General features: G+C 39.2%; 1 protein-coding gene across 1 annotated transcript in view; it reads right to left on the reverse strand.

The window, feature by feature from the left end:
- Positions 1-665: 665 nt before the first annotated feature.
- UTRN (utrophin) overlaps positions 666-16,479 on the reverse strand; it is a 358,125-nt gene continuing 342,311 nt past the window's right edge. Inside the window, exons 75-76 of the mRNA XM_070932667.1 lie at positions 5,129-5,151; positions 666-2,681 (exon numbers count right to left, since the gene is read on the reverse strand). Coding sequence (XP_070788768.1) covers positions 2,673-2,681; positions 5,129-5,151 — 32 coding nt within the window. The 3' untranslated portion in view covers positions 666-2,672. The remainder of the gene's footprint in view (positions 2,682-5,128; positions 5,152-16,479) is intronic.

Raw genomic sequence — 16,479 nt, forward strand, 5'->3', positions numbered from 1 at the left:
TTCTTGAACTGTATCTTTTGTCCTCCGTCTAGGAGTTATAGGATAAGGAGAGGGCTATATATTTACCAACTTTGCTGTGGAATGTCCTGTATCAGATGCTTATTTCATTGATGAAAGACTTTTTTCAAGCTGTGCCATGGTTTTAAAGACCTGTTTAGGCTTAGCGTTGAGGTTGTTTAAAGTTACATCACCCTGGGGTATAAATTATATTTGCCAGTATACAGAACATTTGAGTTCAATGCTGACTGCCAGGAAGAGAAATTTTAAGTTCTGCCACTGAATAAAGCAACACATGCTAATACATTTTCAATATGAATAGTAAACCTTTAACTAGATTCACAGATTGGTGGCAGGCCAATCTCACTGGTGAAGATGTATATTGATCCCTGAAAATGTAAAATGGTATAAAAATATGCATTGATGTATGATGCTATATGCTGTTGCTACTTATTTTAAAGGCACCTTGAAATGGGAAGCGTTCTTACAAAGGTATTGAAGCTTTTGAAATTTATTTACTCCTATGAAGAATATCAAACAGTCTTCACTAAAAATTAATTTTATTCAGCGAGTGAAAAATCATACTATATAATCAGATTAGAAATGGGAAATGCAATAATTTAAAACCACAAAATGGAAACGTTTCTTTTTCTGAGATGTTACCACAACATATTCCTTTTATTTATCAGTGTTATCAGAGGAAGAGTATTACAATGTAATATTGTTAAGTCATTTTTACTTGACAGCAGAGTAAAGGACAGAATTTGCATACAAACACAGGCTGAAAAAACAATTTATACATATCCTTTCCATAAAAACAAAAGTTCCATCCTATCCATTGCTGGGATTTGTTTTTCTGCTAAAGTATGTTTAAAGGAGGCTCTAGGGGGGTATGTGGGTTTTTTTGTTTTTTTTAAACCCCCCCTTTGGCTTGATACTATCTGGTAAATGAAAATACTCAAAAATATCAGATCTCTGAACTGTTTCCCAAGCTAAATACTAAAAAAAGAAAGAAAAAGAAAATTGGTTTGAGGTAGAAAGGTGGTCATGGCTCTCCTTTTCTGCAAAACTTCTTTTCCTTCTCAAAATATCTATACCAAAATATATTTCTTTCTAGATGAAAAATCCACATAGTAACCTGCAATCTGTTTCTGTTTCCTACTCTGGGCAACCCCCTCCCTCCCCGCTGCTGAAAAAAATAATACTTTTAGATAGCACTTTGAATCATTTGATTATATAGTATATATTATCTAATTTGACCCTCATGATACCTCTAAGCATAGTTACTACTAGTACCACCTCCGTACTGGAGATGAGCTATGAGAAAACTTGAGTGGTTACAAGACATCCTCCTCCGCATCACCCCGAGATTAATGCTTCTTCTACTGCAATGTCATTTGGGATATCTCGTCAAATTCTGCAAGGACTCACCTTGTAAATGATAACATAAAATATTGGACAGGCCCGTTAATAATATCCAACAGTGGAATTTCTCCAACACTATTTCAGTCCTTTAAATATGATTATTGCACACATGCAACGCATGGAAAGAATGAGTGAGTGCTTTATAATGAGAGCAAAGGGCCATGCAAAGCCACACAGCCAATGGGGAAGGAACCAAGCCCAGCTACTCATCATAAACAGTGACCAAATTTTTCTCCTCAGCTAGCTCTACCTTGAAACGCTGACTGCAAGGGAATCATTTTTAAAATGTACAATGCTATTGATTAAAGGTATCCGTCCAGCCAACCTTTCTGGCACTAAGGAAGGCAGAGCAATTAGTACTGAAGTAGTCTGAACTCCTTCATCTAGGTATGCTTCCAAATTACAGTTACTTCAGGACTAGGTTTCATACTTTGAATGGGGTGATAGACATAAAATTTGGCACAGTACGATGGTCATGTCTTCGCCACAGAAAATAAAAACTGCACATACTCAGAATAATCGAATCAAGGTAAAATTCAGCCTAACAATAAAAATTAAAAGCAACAAAATCTGGAAGAAAAATCATTCCACATTCTGTGGGAGAAATAAATCCATTAAAATGCTACTTGAGTGCCAACAGTAACTATAGCTGAATGAAGTCAGTGGGGGCAAAATAGAGCCCCGTGTGCCTAATAGATCGCCAAAAATAGTATTTGTCAACACTAACTGTGCAGTTTATGAGAAGCTGATTTTTTGCCCACGTTTTCGGACTCTTAGGCTAAGTATAAATGACCTGTGCAGAAAAAGCAACGTGTCAGAAGAAAAGGTTCTTGAAAAGGTAAATGCAAAAAGCCAAAAGGAATGTATAAATGTAACTCTTTGCTCCAAACTCTAAAGGCAATTCACTTTAGCAATATCAAAAAAGAATGGATATAAATCCCTACCATCCCCTTTCCTGATGCTGCATAATTATATAAATCAAAGTACATATGCATAACCATTTCCAAATACTCCACGGTTTGTTAATTTACAGTTGCATAGAGAGGGAAGAAGGGAAAAACACACACAATAATATAAAACACGACATCCTCGTCTTTGGGTAGTTCAAGTGTTTTCTTATTTGGAATAAGAATACACAGAGCTGAACAGCAGGTTACAAGGTCCCAAGCAGCCATGTGATAACTGGAACTTGTGATTGGCACTGGTTGAGCTGAAGTTGGGAAGAGCAGGTGATCTTCCAAAGAAGAGGCTCACATCGCCTGAAGGCAAAGAAACAGTAAGAGAAAACCAACTGAGGACCATATTTTCCAGAGGCAACAGCTTCTTTCAATGTCAAGTAGCTGAGTTAAATTATCTAAGAGGCATCACATTTTCTAGGAAGACAGATAGCAAAAATGCATGACACATCTTACAAGAATGCATGCCTAACTTTTGTCCTACGGCAACAACACTTAATCATGGGTTTGGGAATTAGTTGAATCTTTTCTAAAATATATATATATGTCTCCTCATAGGTTATCATCGGATAGGTTTAACAGGCTCAGGGCAAAGCCTGTTAAATCCATTTCACCACATGGGGTTGTTTTTCCAATTAGACAATAAATCGTAATGCCTGTTCTCTCCCACCTTCCACTCAGAAGCTCAAGGCAACATAACCAAAGCTTCGTTCTCCTATTTTTCTCCATAATAATTCTGTAGGTTGGTAGAGAGTATGACTGGTCCAAAGTACTTCTGGAGTTTCTGTAGGTTAACTAAAACCTGGGTTCCGTTGTCCAAGACACCTTGCCACTACACCGTATTGGCACTAACTAAGTATGATGTAGCAACTCCTCTGGGGTGGATCAAGATGAGCAAACTTAAAGCTCAGTACATCCTACGCTGCAGAGCTGTAGATTAAATAGTTTCATATAATAGCTTTTTTTCCCCTATTGATTATGTCTGTGCACTTCTGCCTTGGCGTCTTGACAAAAGCATAACAAGAGAGTCCTGTTACAGTATTGTACAGTATTAATATGAACGGGGGTAATTAGTTAATAATAAAGTAGTAACTTATCAATAAGTTATCACTTTATTATTAACTGATTATTGCCACTCATGATAAATACCTAAAACAAAGGTTACACATGAAATATTACACTCAAATAATACTCCTTTTTTTTACAAGTCCCTTGAACACCTGTGTAAAAGCCAACAACAGGGGGGCTGTGGCCAGGGGGGCTTTCTATCAGGTTCGCCTGATTCGCCAGTTGCGTCCCTTTCTGGATCGGGACTCCTTGCGCATGGTCACTCATGCCCTCATCACTTCCCACCTGGACTACTGCAATGCTCTCTACATGGGGCTCCCCTTGAAGAGCACCCGGAGGCTCCAACTGGTCCAGAATGCGGCCGTGCAGGTGATTATGGGAGCATCATGGTGCTCCCATGTAACATCTCTCCTGCTTGAGCTGCACTGGCTCCCGGTGATCCTCCAGGTGCGATTCAAGGTGTTGGTGACCACCTTTAGAGCGCTCCATGGCTTAGAACCTGGATATCTACGCGACCGCCTTCTGCCACCAAGAACCTCCCACCGGCCAGTACACTCCCACAGAGAGGGGCTCCTCCGGGTGCTGTCGGCCAAACAATGTCAACTGGCGGCCCCCAGGGGGAGAGCTTTCTCTATGGGAGCACCTGCCCTCTGGAACGAGCTTCCCCCCGGAGGTACGGACGATTCCGGACCTATGTACTTTCCGTCGGGCCCTCAAAACCTTTTTATTTCATCAAGCCGGGCTGGCCTAACTTTCCAATGATGTAATCTTAATTTGAATTTTAAATGGGGGATTTTAACTGTTGGGCCAAATTGTTTAATACTTTTTAAATTGTTTTTAAATTTTGTATTCTATCTTTTTTACCTATGGCTGTTCACCGCCCTGAGTCCTTCGGGAGAAGGGCAGTATATAAATTTAAATATTAAATTAAATTAAATTAAACAAGGCACCCAATCTTTTGGTGCAAAAGGGCCAATACAGAAGCCTTGGCCCTGAGGGATAGCAAGATGAGTGAGCAGCAACCTTGTGGGCATCTTAGTGGTAAAATGGTTTCTTTGCAGTTGGCCCAGGGCACATTCCTGCGATGAAATGTGCACTGAAGTTCAAGTTTAGAAGAAGAAGAAAAAAATACCCAGACAGAATTTCTGAGATGGATATAAAATCTCAACAGATAATTTTGGAGCTATTTACAACACATTTCCTTCAGTTATACCACATATGCAGGATTTTGTTGATAGAGTATGAAAAAAGTGGCAGTATTACTATCCTTGAATTGTTAATATTATTTTTGTGTGTGTGGGGTATGTGTGTGTGTTTAATCTTTATTTTTTTTCTCCATACAAATCTAAGAAAATTAAAACAGTGTTTCCTTTCCACCATCTCTGAAATGAAGAATCAGATCTATGCTCCATGGAAACCAAAATAACATGAAAGTAGATTTGGTGTGGTTTTGTGCTACAGGTAAAATACTAAGGTAGGATGAGGTCATTCATTCCTACATGCTGCATTTTCAGCCAGGTAACCCTTCATATACATAAAATCCTGCTCGTGTCATACTCTGCAGGGGGCAGGGCCATTAGGAAAAAAGACATTTTAATTCTGTGCATTTGCCCTGAGAAAAAGTAAAATAAAAATATCTGTCCCATTAAAACCTACTTAAAAAGCATTCAAACGTTTCATACCTGTGATTTGCCAGTAAGATTCGCTGTAAATAAGAAAACACAGTGATTAGTTGTCATATAATGCAGTCTCAAAAGATTAAGATGTAGCTATGCTGTATGCAGAAAACAATTTATATCCAACACATACCATGCTTTTTTTAAAAAAAAAATCTGTCAGAATTCCTTCCCATAAATCCTAAGCACTCTATTAACCATTTGATTATAACAAAGTATTTGCACAGATCAAATATGTTAGCATATAAATTTTTAATAGTCATATTTAATGAAATGAATTCAAATAGAGGGGTTTACATTATTGCTATAACAACACATGGTGATGGCACAGGAAATATATGGATGATCACTCAAATAAATGACACGTTTAAATTTAAATCTAGAGACTGGAGAACAGATAATTAGGCAACTATGAAAAAATAATGCCAACATGGACATCAAAATGATAAAAGCAGCATCATACTGCTGCCACTTTCACATGTATATACAAAAGGAGAAGATTGCAATGGCGCAATCCAGATAGTCCTCGATTTACAACAGTTCATTTAGTGACCATTCGAAGTTACAACGGCACTGAAACAAATGACTTATGACCATTTTTCACACTTATAACCATTGCAGCATCTTCATGGTTTACGTTTGGATGCTTGACAACTGACTCACATTTATGACGGTTGCAGTGCCTCGGAGTCATGTGATCCCCTCTTGTGACCTTCTGACAAGCAAAGTCAGATTCACTTAACAATTGTGTTATTAATTTAAGAACTGCAGTGATTCACTTAACGAATGTGGCAAGAAAGGTCGTAAAATGGGGCAAAACTCACAGAACGTATTTCTCACTTAACAATGTAAATTTTGGGCTCAATTGTGGTTTTAAGTTGAGGACTACCTGTACTGCTTTCATTGGTCATTCTTTCCCTGAAGAACAGAAATTTATTTATTTATTTATTAGATTTCTATACCGCCCTACTCCCGAAGGACTCAGGGCGGTGCACAGCCAAACAATAAAAACACATGCAATACAAAATTTAAAAAATAGAATAAAATCAAATTAAATAATTTTGGCCCTGACAAATTTAAAACCCCAAACTTTTAAAACCAATTTAAAATTGAATATATAAATACTAAAAGATATTTAAATTTTAAAAATCTTTTATAAAAGAGGGGGAAAATTAGGCCAGGCCGGCCTGGTGAAATAGTAAGGTCTTTAAGGCGCGGCGGAAGGTGCGCAGATCCGGGATCCTCCGTATCTCTGGGGGGAGCTCGTTCCAGATAGTAGGTGCCCCCACAGAGAAGGCTCTCCCCCTGGGGGCCGCCAGTCGGCATTGTTTGGCTGACGGCACCCGGAGGAGCCCCTCTCTATGGGAGCGTACCAGCCGGTGGGAGGCTATTGGTGGTAGTAGGCGGTCCCGCAAGTACCCGGGTCCTAAGCCATGGAGCGCTTTAAAGGTGGTGACCAAAACCTTGAAGCGCACCCGGAAGACCACCGGGAGCCAGTGCAGCTCGCGCAGGAGAGGTGTTACATGGGAACGCCATGTCGCTCCCATTACCACCCGCGCGGCCGCACTCTGCGCCAGTTGGAGCCTCTGGGTGCTCCTCAAGGGGAGCCCCATGTAGAGAGCGTTGCAATAGTCCAGGCGGGAGGTGACAAGGGCATGAGTGACCGTGCGTAAAGAGTCCTGATCCAGAAAGGGACGCAACTGGCGAATCAGGCGAACCTGATGAAAAATCCTCCCGGTCACGGCCGTCAAGTGCTCTTCTAAAGACAGCCGTGAATCCAGGAGGACGCCCAAGTTGCGAGCCCTCTCCGTGGGGGCCAATGATTCGCCCCCAATAGTCAGTGATGGCATCAACTGACTATATCGGGACGTCAGAAACCACAGCCACTCGGTCTTGGATGGGTTGAGCCTGAGCCTGTTCCTCCCCATCCAGATCCGTACGGCCTCCAGGCACCGGGACATCACTTCAAGGGCATCGTTGGAGTGATCCGGGGTGGAGATGTACAGCTGAGTGTCGTCAGTGTACTGATGGTACTCCACCCCGAAACCACGGATGATCTCGCCCAGCGGCTTCACATAAATGTTGAACAGGAGAGGCGAGAGGACCGACCCTTGCAGCACCCCACATATGAGGGGCCTCGGGGTCGACCTCTGTCCCCCTGTCAACACAGACTGCGACCGGTCAGAGAGAAAGGAGGAGAACCACCGCAACACAGTGCCTCCCACCCCCAACTCTTCCAACCGGTGCAGCATGATACCATGGTCGATGGTATCAAAAGCCGCTGAGAGATCTAACAGGACCAGGACAGAGGAGCACCCCCTGTCCCGAGCCCTCCAGAGATCATCAACCAACGCGACCAATGCCGTTTCCGTAATAAACGGAAATAAACCTCACATAAATATTATGCTTGCTGATAATCCCAAATTAACAGACAGCACCTTATCGCCACTCCCACTTTGAGAAATCTGATGTTGGTACCCAGTTGAAACTTTCATACGTAACCTTTTTTTGGTACAAAAACCACAATCCAAATATACAGAACTCATTTGGTGTTAGTTCATTAAATGGAAAGTGATCTAAGTGATCACAGAGATTTGTGTTCTGTAGGAAGGTGTGAAACTGGATTAAACAGGCATTCTGCTAGAAAGCTTCCCTTAACCTTCCTAAGGTTTCTCATATCTTTAGGCCTCTTACACAATAAATCCAGGTCTACTGTAAGATTTTATGAAATAATCATAAAAGTAAAGGTTTCTCCTGCCTGGTTGTGTCCAACTCTAGGGGACAGTGTGCATCTCCGTTTCTTAGCCAAGGGAGCCAGCATTGTCCAAAGACATTTCCACGATCATATGACCAGCAAGACTATATGTTGAGGCATAGGGAATGCTGTTACCTTCCCACCAAAGTGGTACCTATTCATCTATTTCAGGGGTGGGCAAATGTGGCCCTTTTACAACCAGTGGACTTCAACTCCCAGAATTCCTGAGACAGCTTGGCTGTGCCTGATCTACTTGTATTTGCATGCTTTCAAGCTGCTAGATGGGGAGGAGCTGGGGCAAGGAACGGGAAACTCACCCTGTCACACAGTGTTTGGGTGTCAATTTGGTCTGTCAGCTTTCCAACTGACAAGCTGAGCATCTTTAACTACTGAAGTCATCATGCCCCCATAAATAATCATATTTCTATCTTTGCTAGTTGAATACTAATTTGTGATGCTATGCTATGAAATATATACAACATCTTCAAGCTGATCCAGGAGTGAAATCCAGCAGGTTCTGACAGGTTCTGGAGAACCGGTAGCGGAAATTTTGAGCAGTTCGGAGAACCGGTAGTGGAAATTTTGAGTAGTTCAGAGAACCGGCAAATACCACCTCTGGCTGGCCCCAGAGTGGGGTGGGAATGGAGATTTTGCAATATCCTTCCCCTGCCATGCCCACCAAGCCATGCCTCGCTCACCAAGCCACGCCCACAGAACCGGTAGTAAAAGTATTTGGATTTCAACACTGAGCTGATCCATAAAGTATCTTAAAAGGGATGATGGGAAGTGTAATGAGCTAGATCCAGAATTCCAATAACTTGCACCCATTTTCATTCACCCCCTTCCCCTCTTCAGAGATAAGTTCTCCCATCTCCAAACACAGAGGAGGAGAGAATTTGCAGAACAAAGCCCTGTCTACCACAGCTTCTCTTTGGTTTTATCACTTCTGGAATCAACAACAAAGCATGGACTTCCTATTCACTAGCTGAAGAGGAAAACATGATGTTACAAATGACATACAGGTAGTCCTCAATTTAGTCATAATGAAGCCTGTGCCCATCATCGTGATGGTCATAAATAGATTTTAAGACCATTTATGCAGTGAACACAGTGGTTGTTAAGCAAATAATTGGTTTGCTATTGGTGTGGGTTTGCCAGAAATCTGAAATAATTAGTTTTTTTGGCAAAACCATCCAAAAATGTGATCAAGTGTCTATGGTCCAGTTGCCAAACACCCAAAATTCAGTCATGTGACTGTGGGGAGGAAGGTGATGTCAGAACTTTGGATTTAGGTCCTAAGTACCCCCCAGGTCAGTCCATCAGAACTTTGGACACTTATAAGTTGAGGACTACTGTAATATACAGTGGCCATATGTGACTATTGACATTCTATATCAGGGGTGTCAAACAGTGTCGTCACGTGACGTATAGTGAGTTTTTTCCCCTTTGCTAAACTGGGCATGGGCATGGCCAGTGCGTGACGCCTCTGGCCCATGGGTCGCGAGTTTGGCACCCCTGTTCTATATACACATGCCTGGGAAGCCTGAATGAGCAATTTTCCAGAGGCAGATATGGTAGTACTTAGTGATTTTATTATGAAACATGAGGACAAGACAACGGTACTCTTCTAACTCCATGCAGTTTCTTTGAAATGTATCTGTTATTGTTATAGCCAGTAAGAGATTTTTTTAAAAAAGAATCCATATTAGTCGAAGTCATTCAACAGTCTAGAAGAAAGAAAAAAAAAAATAGAGAAACCTTATTTTTCAAACCAGTGTTATTTTTAACAAAATGACAGGGTTTCTGATTCTAACAATTCATTTTCTCCAAGGTTGAAGAAATTGACAAGATAGCATCATTAAAAGTGTATTGCTAACTCAGTATTTCCAGAAAATTAGAATGGATTTCACATTCAGTCTCTCTCTTCTGGTTCACAATGAAGCACCACAGCACTGTTGCTCTCCTGAATGATCTTATTGTAAAAGTATTCATTTCATAAGATTTGGGGAGGAGGGTGCCTTTGAGTCAGGGTTAACTCCTGGCAACTCCCTGAAGTTTACTTGGCAAGGTTTTTCAGAAGTGATTTGGTGTTGCCTCCTTCCTAGGATTGAGAGAGTGAGTGACTGGCCCAAGGTCACCCAGCAGCTTTGTCCCTAAGGTGGGAGTAGAACTCATAGTCTCCTGGTTTTTAGTCTGATGTGTTAACCACTACACTAGTGATCTTTCATGTAACTCTTTCATGTTAGCTCAAGTAAATGTTGCTACATCTGCCAAATGGGTCACTTAATTATTTGGCCTTGAATTTTTTTTTTTAATTTTGATTTATATGCCGCCCTTCTCCAGAGACTCAGGGCGGCTTACAATGCGTTAAGCAATAGCCTTCATACTTTTGTATATTTTTATAAAGTCAGCTTATTGCCCCCACAAACTGGGTCCTCAATTTACCTACCTTAGAAAGGATGGAAGGCTGAGTCGACCTTGAGCCTGGTGAGAATTGAACTCACAGTAATTGCAGGCAGCTGGATGTTAAATGCTGCCTTAGTAGGAGGCATTAGCCTCCTACGCCACTCAGGCTCCTATTTAATTTAATTGTTCTTTCATTTAAAGTAAGGGATGTTCTCTTTAAAGGAGAAATTGTCCCTCTTGGATATGTCAATTTTCATCTTTTGTTCGTACTAGGATACTGGGACCACTTTATTATATCTTCTAAATGTGGATCTGCTTACAGTTGAGAGTTGAGATATGAAGAAATCAGGTTTACATGTTCGATTACTGATATTATTTCAGAGTGCCATATGGACTTTTTGCTGATCCTTGGTTTGGAGACGATGCTAGTTATTGGGTTTTCCTATAGTTAAGAGTTGGGTTATGAGATGAAAAGTTTTATATTTGTTCACTAAGTGGAAGTGAAGAAATAGTGAAATTTCTTATACTTGTCATAACGAAGACAGCAAATTGCTTTCTTAGGGTTTTCTTCTTTTCTTTTTGCACTTCTATTTTTTCTTTACTTTTCAGCTTGTATTATTTTACTCTTGTAATTAAATCTTTTATTTTTTTAAAAAAAGAAGGCTCTGAGGTGCTCCAATCAAAACATGAGTATTGTACATGCTTTATATTGTAGCACTTACACTGTGACACTTAAATGGATGCCATCTTCTCCCTTTTTTATCATCCTTTCTCAAGATAAAATGTTTCCAGATCCCTAAATTCAACCCCCCCGATTATCATTGTTAACTTCTTTTGCATCTGTTTGGTTGTATGAATCTTTCTCAAACTGCAATGCCTAGAACAGAACAAAGTGGGGACAGGCAAGTTAGAAAGCAGAGTCCGGATTAAGTTGTCTGGGTCTTTAAATAAAACTTAATGGAAGCTCTTGCCTCAATCAAGAAAATACTCCTTTGGAAAATCCTGAGAGAAACCTTGGAATGGGTTTATTTAGAGTTATAGGAATCATTTTATATGCAGTCTGCATCAATTTTGCATCTACTGAATTATAGGAATTGTAAGAATATTTCTACTAGTTCTGCAAATAAAGAAAACAAGAAAATCCCTTTTTTCCTATTCTACTTCCCTGAATATACCCAATTTTAAATGACTTGTTTCTTAATGTGTGTGTTTTTATATGTATATCACAAAACCTTCAACAGCAGGCTCAATTCTGCACTGTGAACAGAACTTAATTTTTTCTACAAATTATGAAATAACAAAGAAGAGATGCTCTGAATAAATGCAATAAGATTCTCACTTGCTGGTTAATATTCATATATTACAGTATTTTGTTATGTGCACAAAGTAAATGTTCTGGGAGATACTTTCACTTATGCCATTTTTCCCCCCTCAACTGCCTGGGAAGCAGACAGAAGTTCAATTTCCGTTCTGATCACAGTGGATTACTGAATGAAGATGCCTTCGCTCTCCACACACTATGATTAGAAGAGCAAATCCTATCATTTAAAGAATATCAAAGGCACGGTAGAACTATTTCTAAAGTGGAATTGGTAATTTAGGCTTAATGCTGATACTTGAGAAATTTGAAAGGAGCAGGAACTTCAAGGAAAAGATTTAGAACTCTTCCAAAGTGGGAGAAGGTTTCAGTTTCCCATATTTTTTTCTCAGAGCGCCTTTTTACTCTTGCTGTTTTTTTGTGGTTTGATTATTAAGCAATTACTGTGGGGTCTTAGTTGGAGTGGTACAGTGGCCTAGAGGTGGAGCTCTCCTCTCACAATCACGTGTGGTTGTGAGTTTGATCCTAGGTAGAGGCAGATATTTCTCTCTCTGGGCACACTGAGAATATATCTGCTGAATAAAACTCCACATTGGCGACATCCAGGCATTAAAACACTCTGCTAGCTCCATTTGGTTGCCCAGACTCCACCCTGCAAGGGATTGTGGGGTCATTAAATGAAAATGATGATGACTGTAGGGTCTTAGTTCATTCTGAGTAAAATACCAGTAGCATAACTAGTTGGTGTGGAGGCTCTGCAACTTATTTGCTTGTGTTAATGAATACAAGTGGTCCTCGACTTACAACCACAATTGAGCCTAAAATTTCTGTTGCTAAGTGATACATTTGTTAAGTGAGTTTTGCCCCATGTTACGACCTTCCCTGTCACAGTTGTTAAGTGAATCACTGCAACTTAATCATTGTTAAGTTAGTAACATGGCTGTTAAGTGAATTGGCTTCCCCATTGACTTTGCTTGTCAGAAGATAGCAAAATGTGATTATATGACCTCAGGACCATCACAAATGTGAATCAGTTGCCAAGCATTTGAATTTTGAATACGTGACCATGGAGATCCTGTAATGGTCATAAGTGTAAAAAAACGATCATAAGTCACTTTTTCAGGGCTGTTGTAACTTTGAATGGTCACTAAATGAACCATTTTAAGTCGAGGACTACCTGTATGTGAAGAACACTTTCAGAATATCACTTGAATGACATCTACTAACAAATACTGCAACATACAACATAAAATCTCACCCAATGAAGCTAAACGATAGTGAATGATTTCACAAAGACAAAGGAAAAATACTTCAATAGCTTAGAGCAGGGGTGGGCAAATATGGCCCCTTTATGACCTGTGGACTTCAACTCCCAGAATTCCTGGGCCAGCTTGCTGTCTCAGCCAAGAGAAAATCAGCCATAGAGAAAATCTATGAAATTCACTGCCATAAAATCTAATGATCACTTTTTTTTAAAGGAATACTAGATGAATTCATGGAGGATATAACTATTAGAGTTGTGATATCTATATAGCAACTCTGGGATCAACAGTAAAAAAAGCCAGTGGCATTTTGTTATGTATCAAATTTAGTTGAACAATGTGATAAATAGGCTGTTGGCTAGATAGGATTTTGGTATTACTTTCTACATTTCACTTTCTGACTAAGGGAAAAAAAGTCAGTGCGATGCCATCTACTGAGCATAATGGACATAATGGACATTATTCCTGTGGGTGCCAGTTAGTGGTATTACAACACAAAGCATTACAGCCCATTATATTTTAGAAAGTAACATTTGACTGTAGAGGGTCTTCCTGGAGGGACTCTGCTTTCATTAAATTTAATTTGTTAGGAGCCACAGTTATCACAGGCTGATTACTAGGAACTGCATGCCATTAATCTGAGGGGGAAAAAAGCTGCATATTAAAAATAGTTGTCTGTTGTTAGTGTAATGTTTATTACAAACAAGGTTTTGCCTTTAAAACAACTGGCAAGAATTTTCCCATTGCACACAGGATGCTTTAAAGCCTACTGACACTGCTATCATAGCTTTTCAACTTTAGGATTATTGCTTTCTGCTCTTCATCACTCTATCTTGATCTTAGTTGTATCTTCTTTCTGTCTTCTTGATCCTTATTAAGGTTGCTTCATCCAGTCACCTCTTCCTGAACTAGCCTCTACATGACTATTCAAATACCGGGTGAAGTTCTGGGGGTGCAACTATTAACATGCACACATTTGTGCTTGGAACGCTAACAAATCAATCTAATGTACTGTAATCCAGAGGTCCCCAACCCCCAGTCCATGGACCGCCACCGGTCCTGGCCTGCCAGGAACTGGTCCGTACAAGCCCCATCCCCGCACATGTGGAACCATGCCACCTGGTCCACAGAACTGTCCGTGGTGCCCAAAAGGTTGGCAGTCGCTGCTCTAACCCACAGAAATACTCATAAAGAACATTTCTACTTAAAAAACAAATTCCTCTAAGATTTTCTAAGGAGACCTCTTTTTCCATGGAAAAAAATAGAGATATTTGCTCTTATTTGGTTATGGCCTGTCTAAACATTGGGTTCTGAATAAGCAAAATAATAATAGTCAACATTTTGACCATTATCAATGGTCTCATCTCGAAATTTCCAAAATCCTACCCCAAAAGCCAGCTGTTGGATAGCTGTTGAGCTGTCCAGGCTCTGTTGAGCCTGGACAGCTCAACAGACAGAGCTCTGAGTCTCCGGAGAAGGGCGGCATATAAATCAAATTAAAAAAATACAAATAAAATAATAATAATAATAGTGAAATTGCATCAAATCCAACCAGACTGATAAGATTTTAAACCTTGTTGTGGGCATTATTTTAAGTGGCATTCTACTTCAGTGCATTTTCTTTTCTCTGAGCAGATGGGCAGTTTTAAAAGCAAAACACTGGTTGTAGCCATTAACTATTTTAAGGGATACAAAGCATAATTATAAATAAATATGTCTCTGAACGCTTTCAAACGGAATAAAAAAAAGGGGGGGGAATAGCATCAAAAGGTGGTAATAAGAAAAGGACATCCATTCTTCTAATTATCTTTAATATTATTTTTAATATTTTTTTGAAGTCCAACATCTTGCTTTACAACATGTAATTAACTCCCCTTTCATTGTTAATTTTAAAAAAAACTATATCAATGAACTGCTTAATTTGAAATATCCTGAAGGACTGGGGGCAAGATTACTACATAAAATAGCCATTTCCTCTTTCATCTCTCCTTCAATCGTCCTCCCTTCCCATGTGGACAGTAAGATACATCTATTTATCCAGAGTCTGAAAGCTCAAGTCTAAATTCTCTGATATTGCTATCCAAACATTGCCTAGTTATTTATTTTTAAATAACGTAACCCTCAGTATGTTTTAAATGTTCAAACAGGCTTTAAAACCTGTTTTTAAGTTTCCTAAAGCACTTCAGGCACTATGTGTAAAGGTTAAATTTCACAGTAGGTTCACGATTTCACAGTTTTTGCTACAACCCCATGGAATTCTACAGTTCCTGACAATTTCCAACATCAGAAAACTATTTTCTTTAATTGATCAATTCCAGGATAGAATTGGAAGCAAGAATTCAAACAAGATAATGATACGTTTCATGCAACCTATCATTTTCCACTTTAAACAATACAGAAAGCTGATTTTTTAAATTCTTGAAATTGCTTAGTTTGAAGGAAAGAATGTCTCTACCTTTCCTTGTTTTTAATGATAATATTATGACTGTAAAATAGGAAATGAAGGTTATAGCTGAGAACAGAAAAGGACAAAGGAAGTACAAGTCCTCTGGTTGATTTCAAGGCATGAGTTGTTCTGGCTAAAGGAGAGCATCAGTCATATACTTTCAACTTCAGAAGCTCAGCTCTACACTCAAGGGTGGATAGAAGAGGTCTGATTTAGGGATCTTTTCAGTTTTCAAAATTTAGCATAGGTTTGGGAGAAAATATGGCATGCACGTGTATGAGTGAGGTATTAAAACTACTAGTTTCTAAGGGAAAATCCTTGAAGTATGGGGAGAATTTAAAAAATGTGTTTTGACCTTATGTAAGGCTTTCCAAATAGCTTGTCCTAAAGATCATCTCCAAAGGGATAATGAAGAGTTTGAATCTGATAAATATTTTTCACTGCAAGTAATCACATTTCTATCTCATAGTAATTGTTTAGAATTGGTACTCTATATTCTAAATTAGAATAGAACTTGAATAATTATCAGAAAAAATAATAAATCCCAGGAACCAATTCAAGTAGCTGAATTTTAATTTGCTTTCTAGCTAAGTTATAAAGTGTATGATCTCCATCATGGTTCTGCCAGAAGGAAGGAAATTTATGAGAGATGGGAGATATTTAAGAGAGTTTAATACAATCTGGTTTAGAATTATAGCTAATAATACTGTAAATGGATCAGGTTATTATAACTGCGATTAGCAGAGCAGAGCAGAGCAAAGCACAACTACAAACAACATAATACATAATAGAATTTGATTTGATCTGTTATTCTGCATAGGATTGTATACCTAAATGGTTTAATTTTATGAATATTAAATGCATTTGCCTTTATGATTTCAAAGGAAGCAGCACAAAATTGGTACTGAATTAGAAATAAACATGAGTTCTCAATGAATGTCAGGTCAACTTAAGATAAAGATTGACAATGAAAGTTATGCAAAATAATTGCTATCTACATGTTCATGCACTCTATTAAGGATCAGAATAAATCACCCTAGGGGAGCATAAAGTATTCACCTATCTAACGAAGCAAAATTAGCAAAATGCTAACAGGAATGCCTAAATTAGTCATTACAATCAAACTTATAAAGCAGATTTGTTTCTGTTGCTGTTGCAGGATGAGGCTAC

Source organism: Pituophis catenifer, unplaced genomic scaffold (assembly GCF_029215685.1).
Source record: "Pituophis catenifer annectens isolate HBS135680 unplaced genomic scaffold, rPitCat1.0.hap2 SCAF_1, whole genome shotgun sequence".
Classification (NCBI taxonomy): Eukaryota; Metazoa; Chordata; class Lepidosauria; order Squamata; family Colubridae; genus Pituophis; species Pituophis catenifer.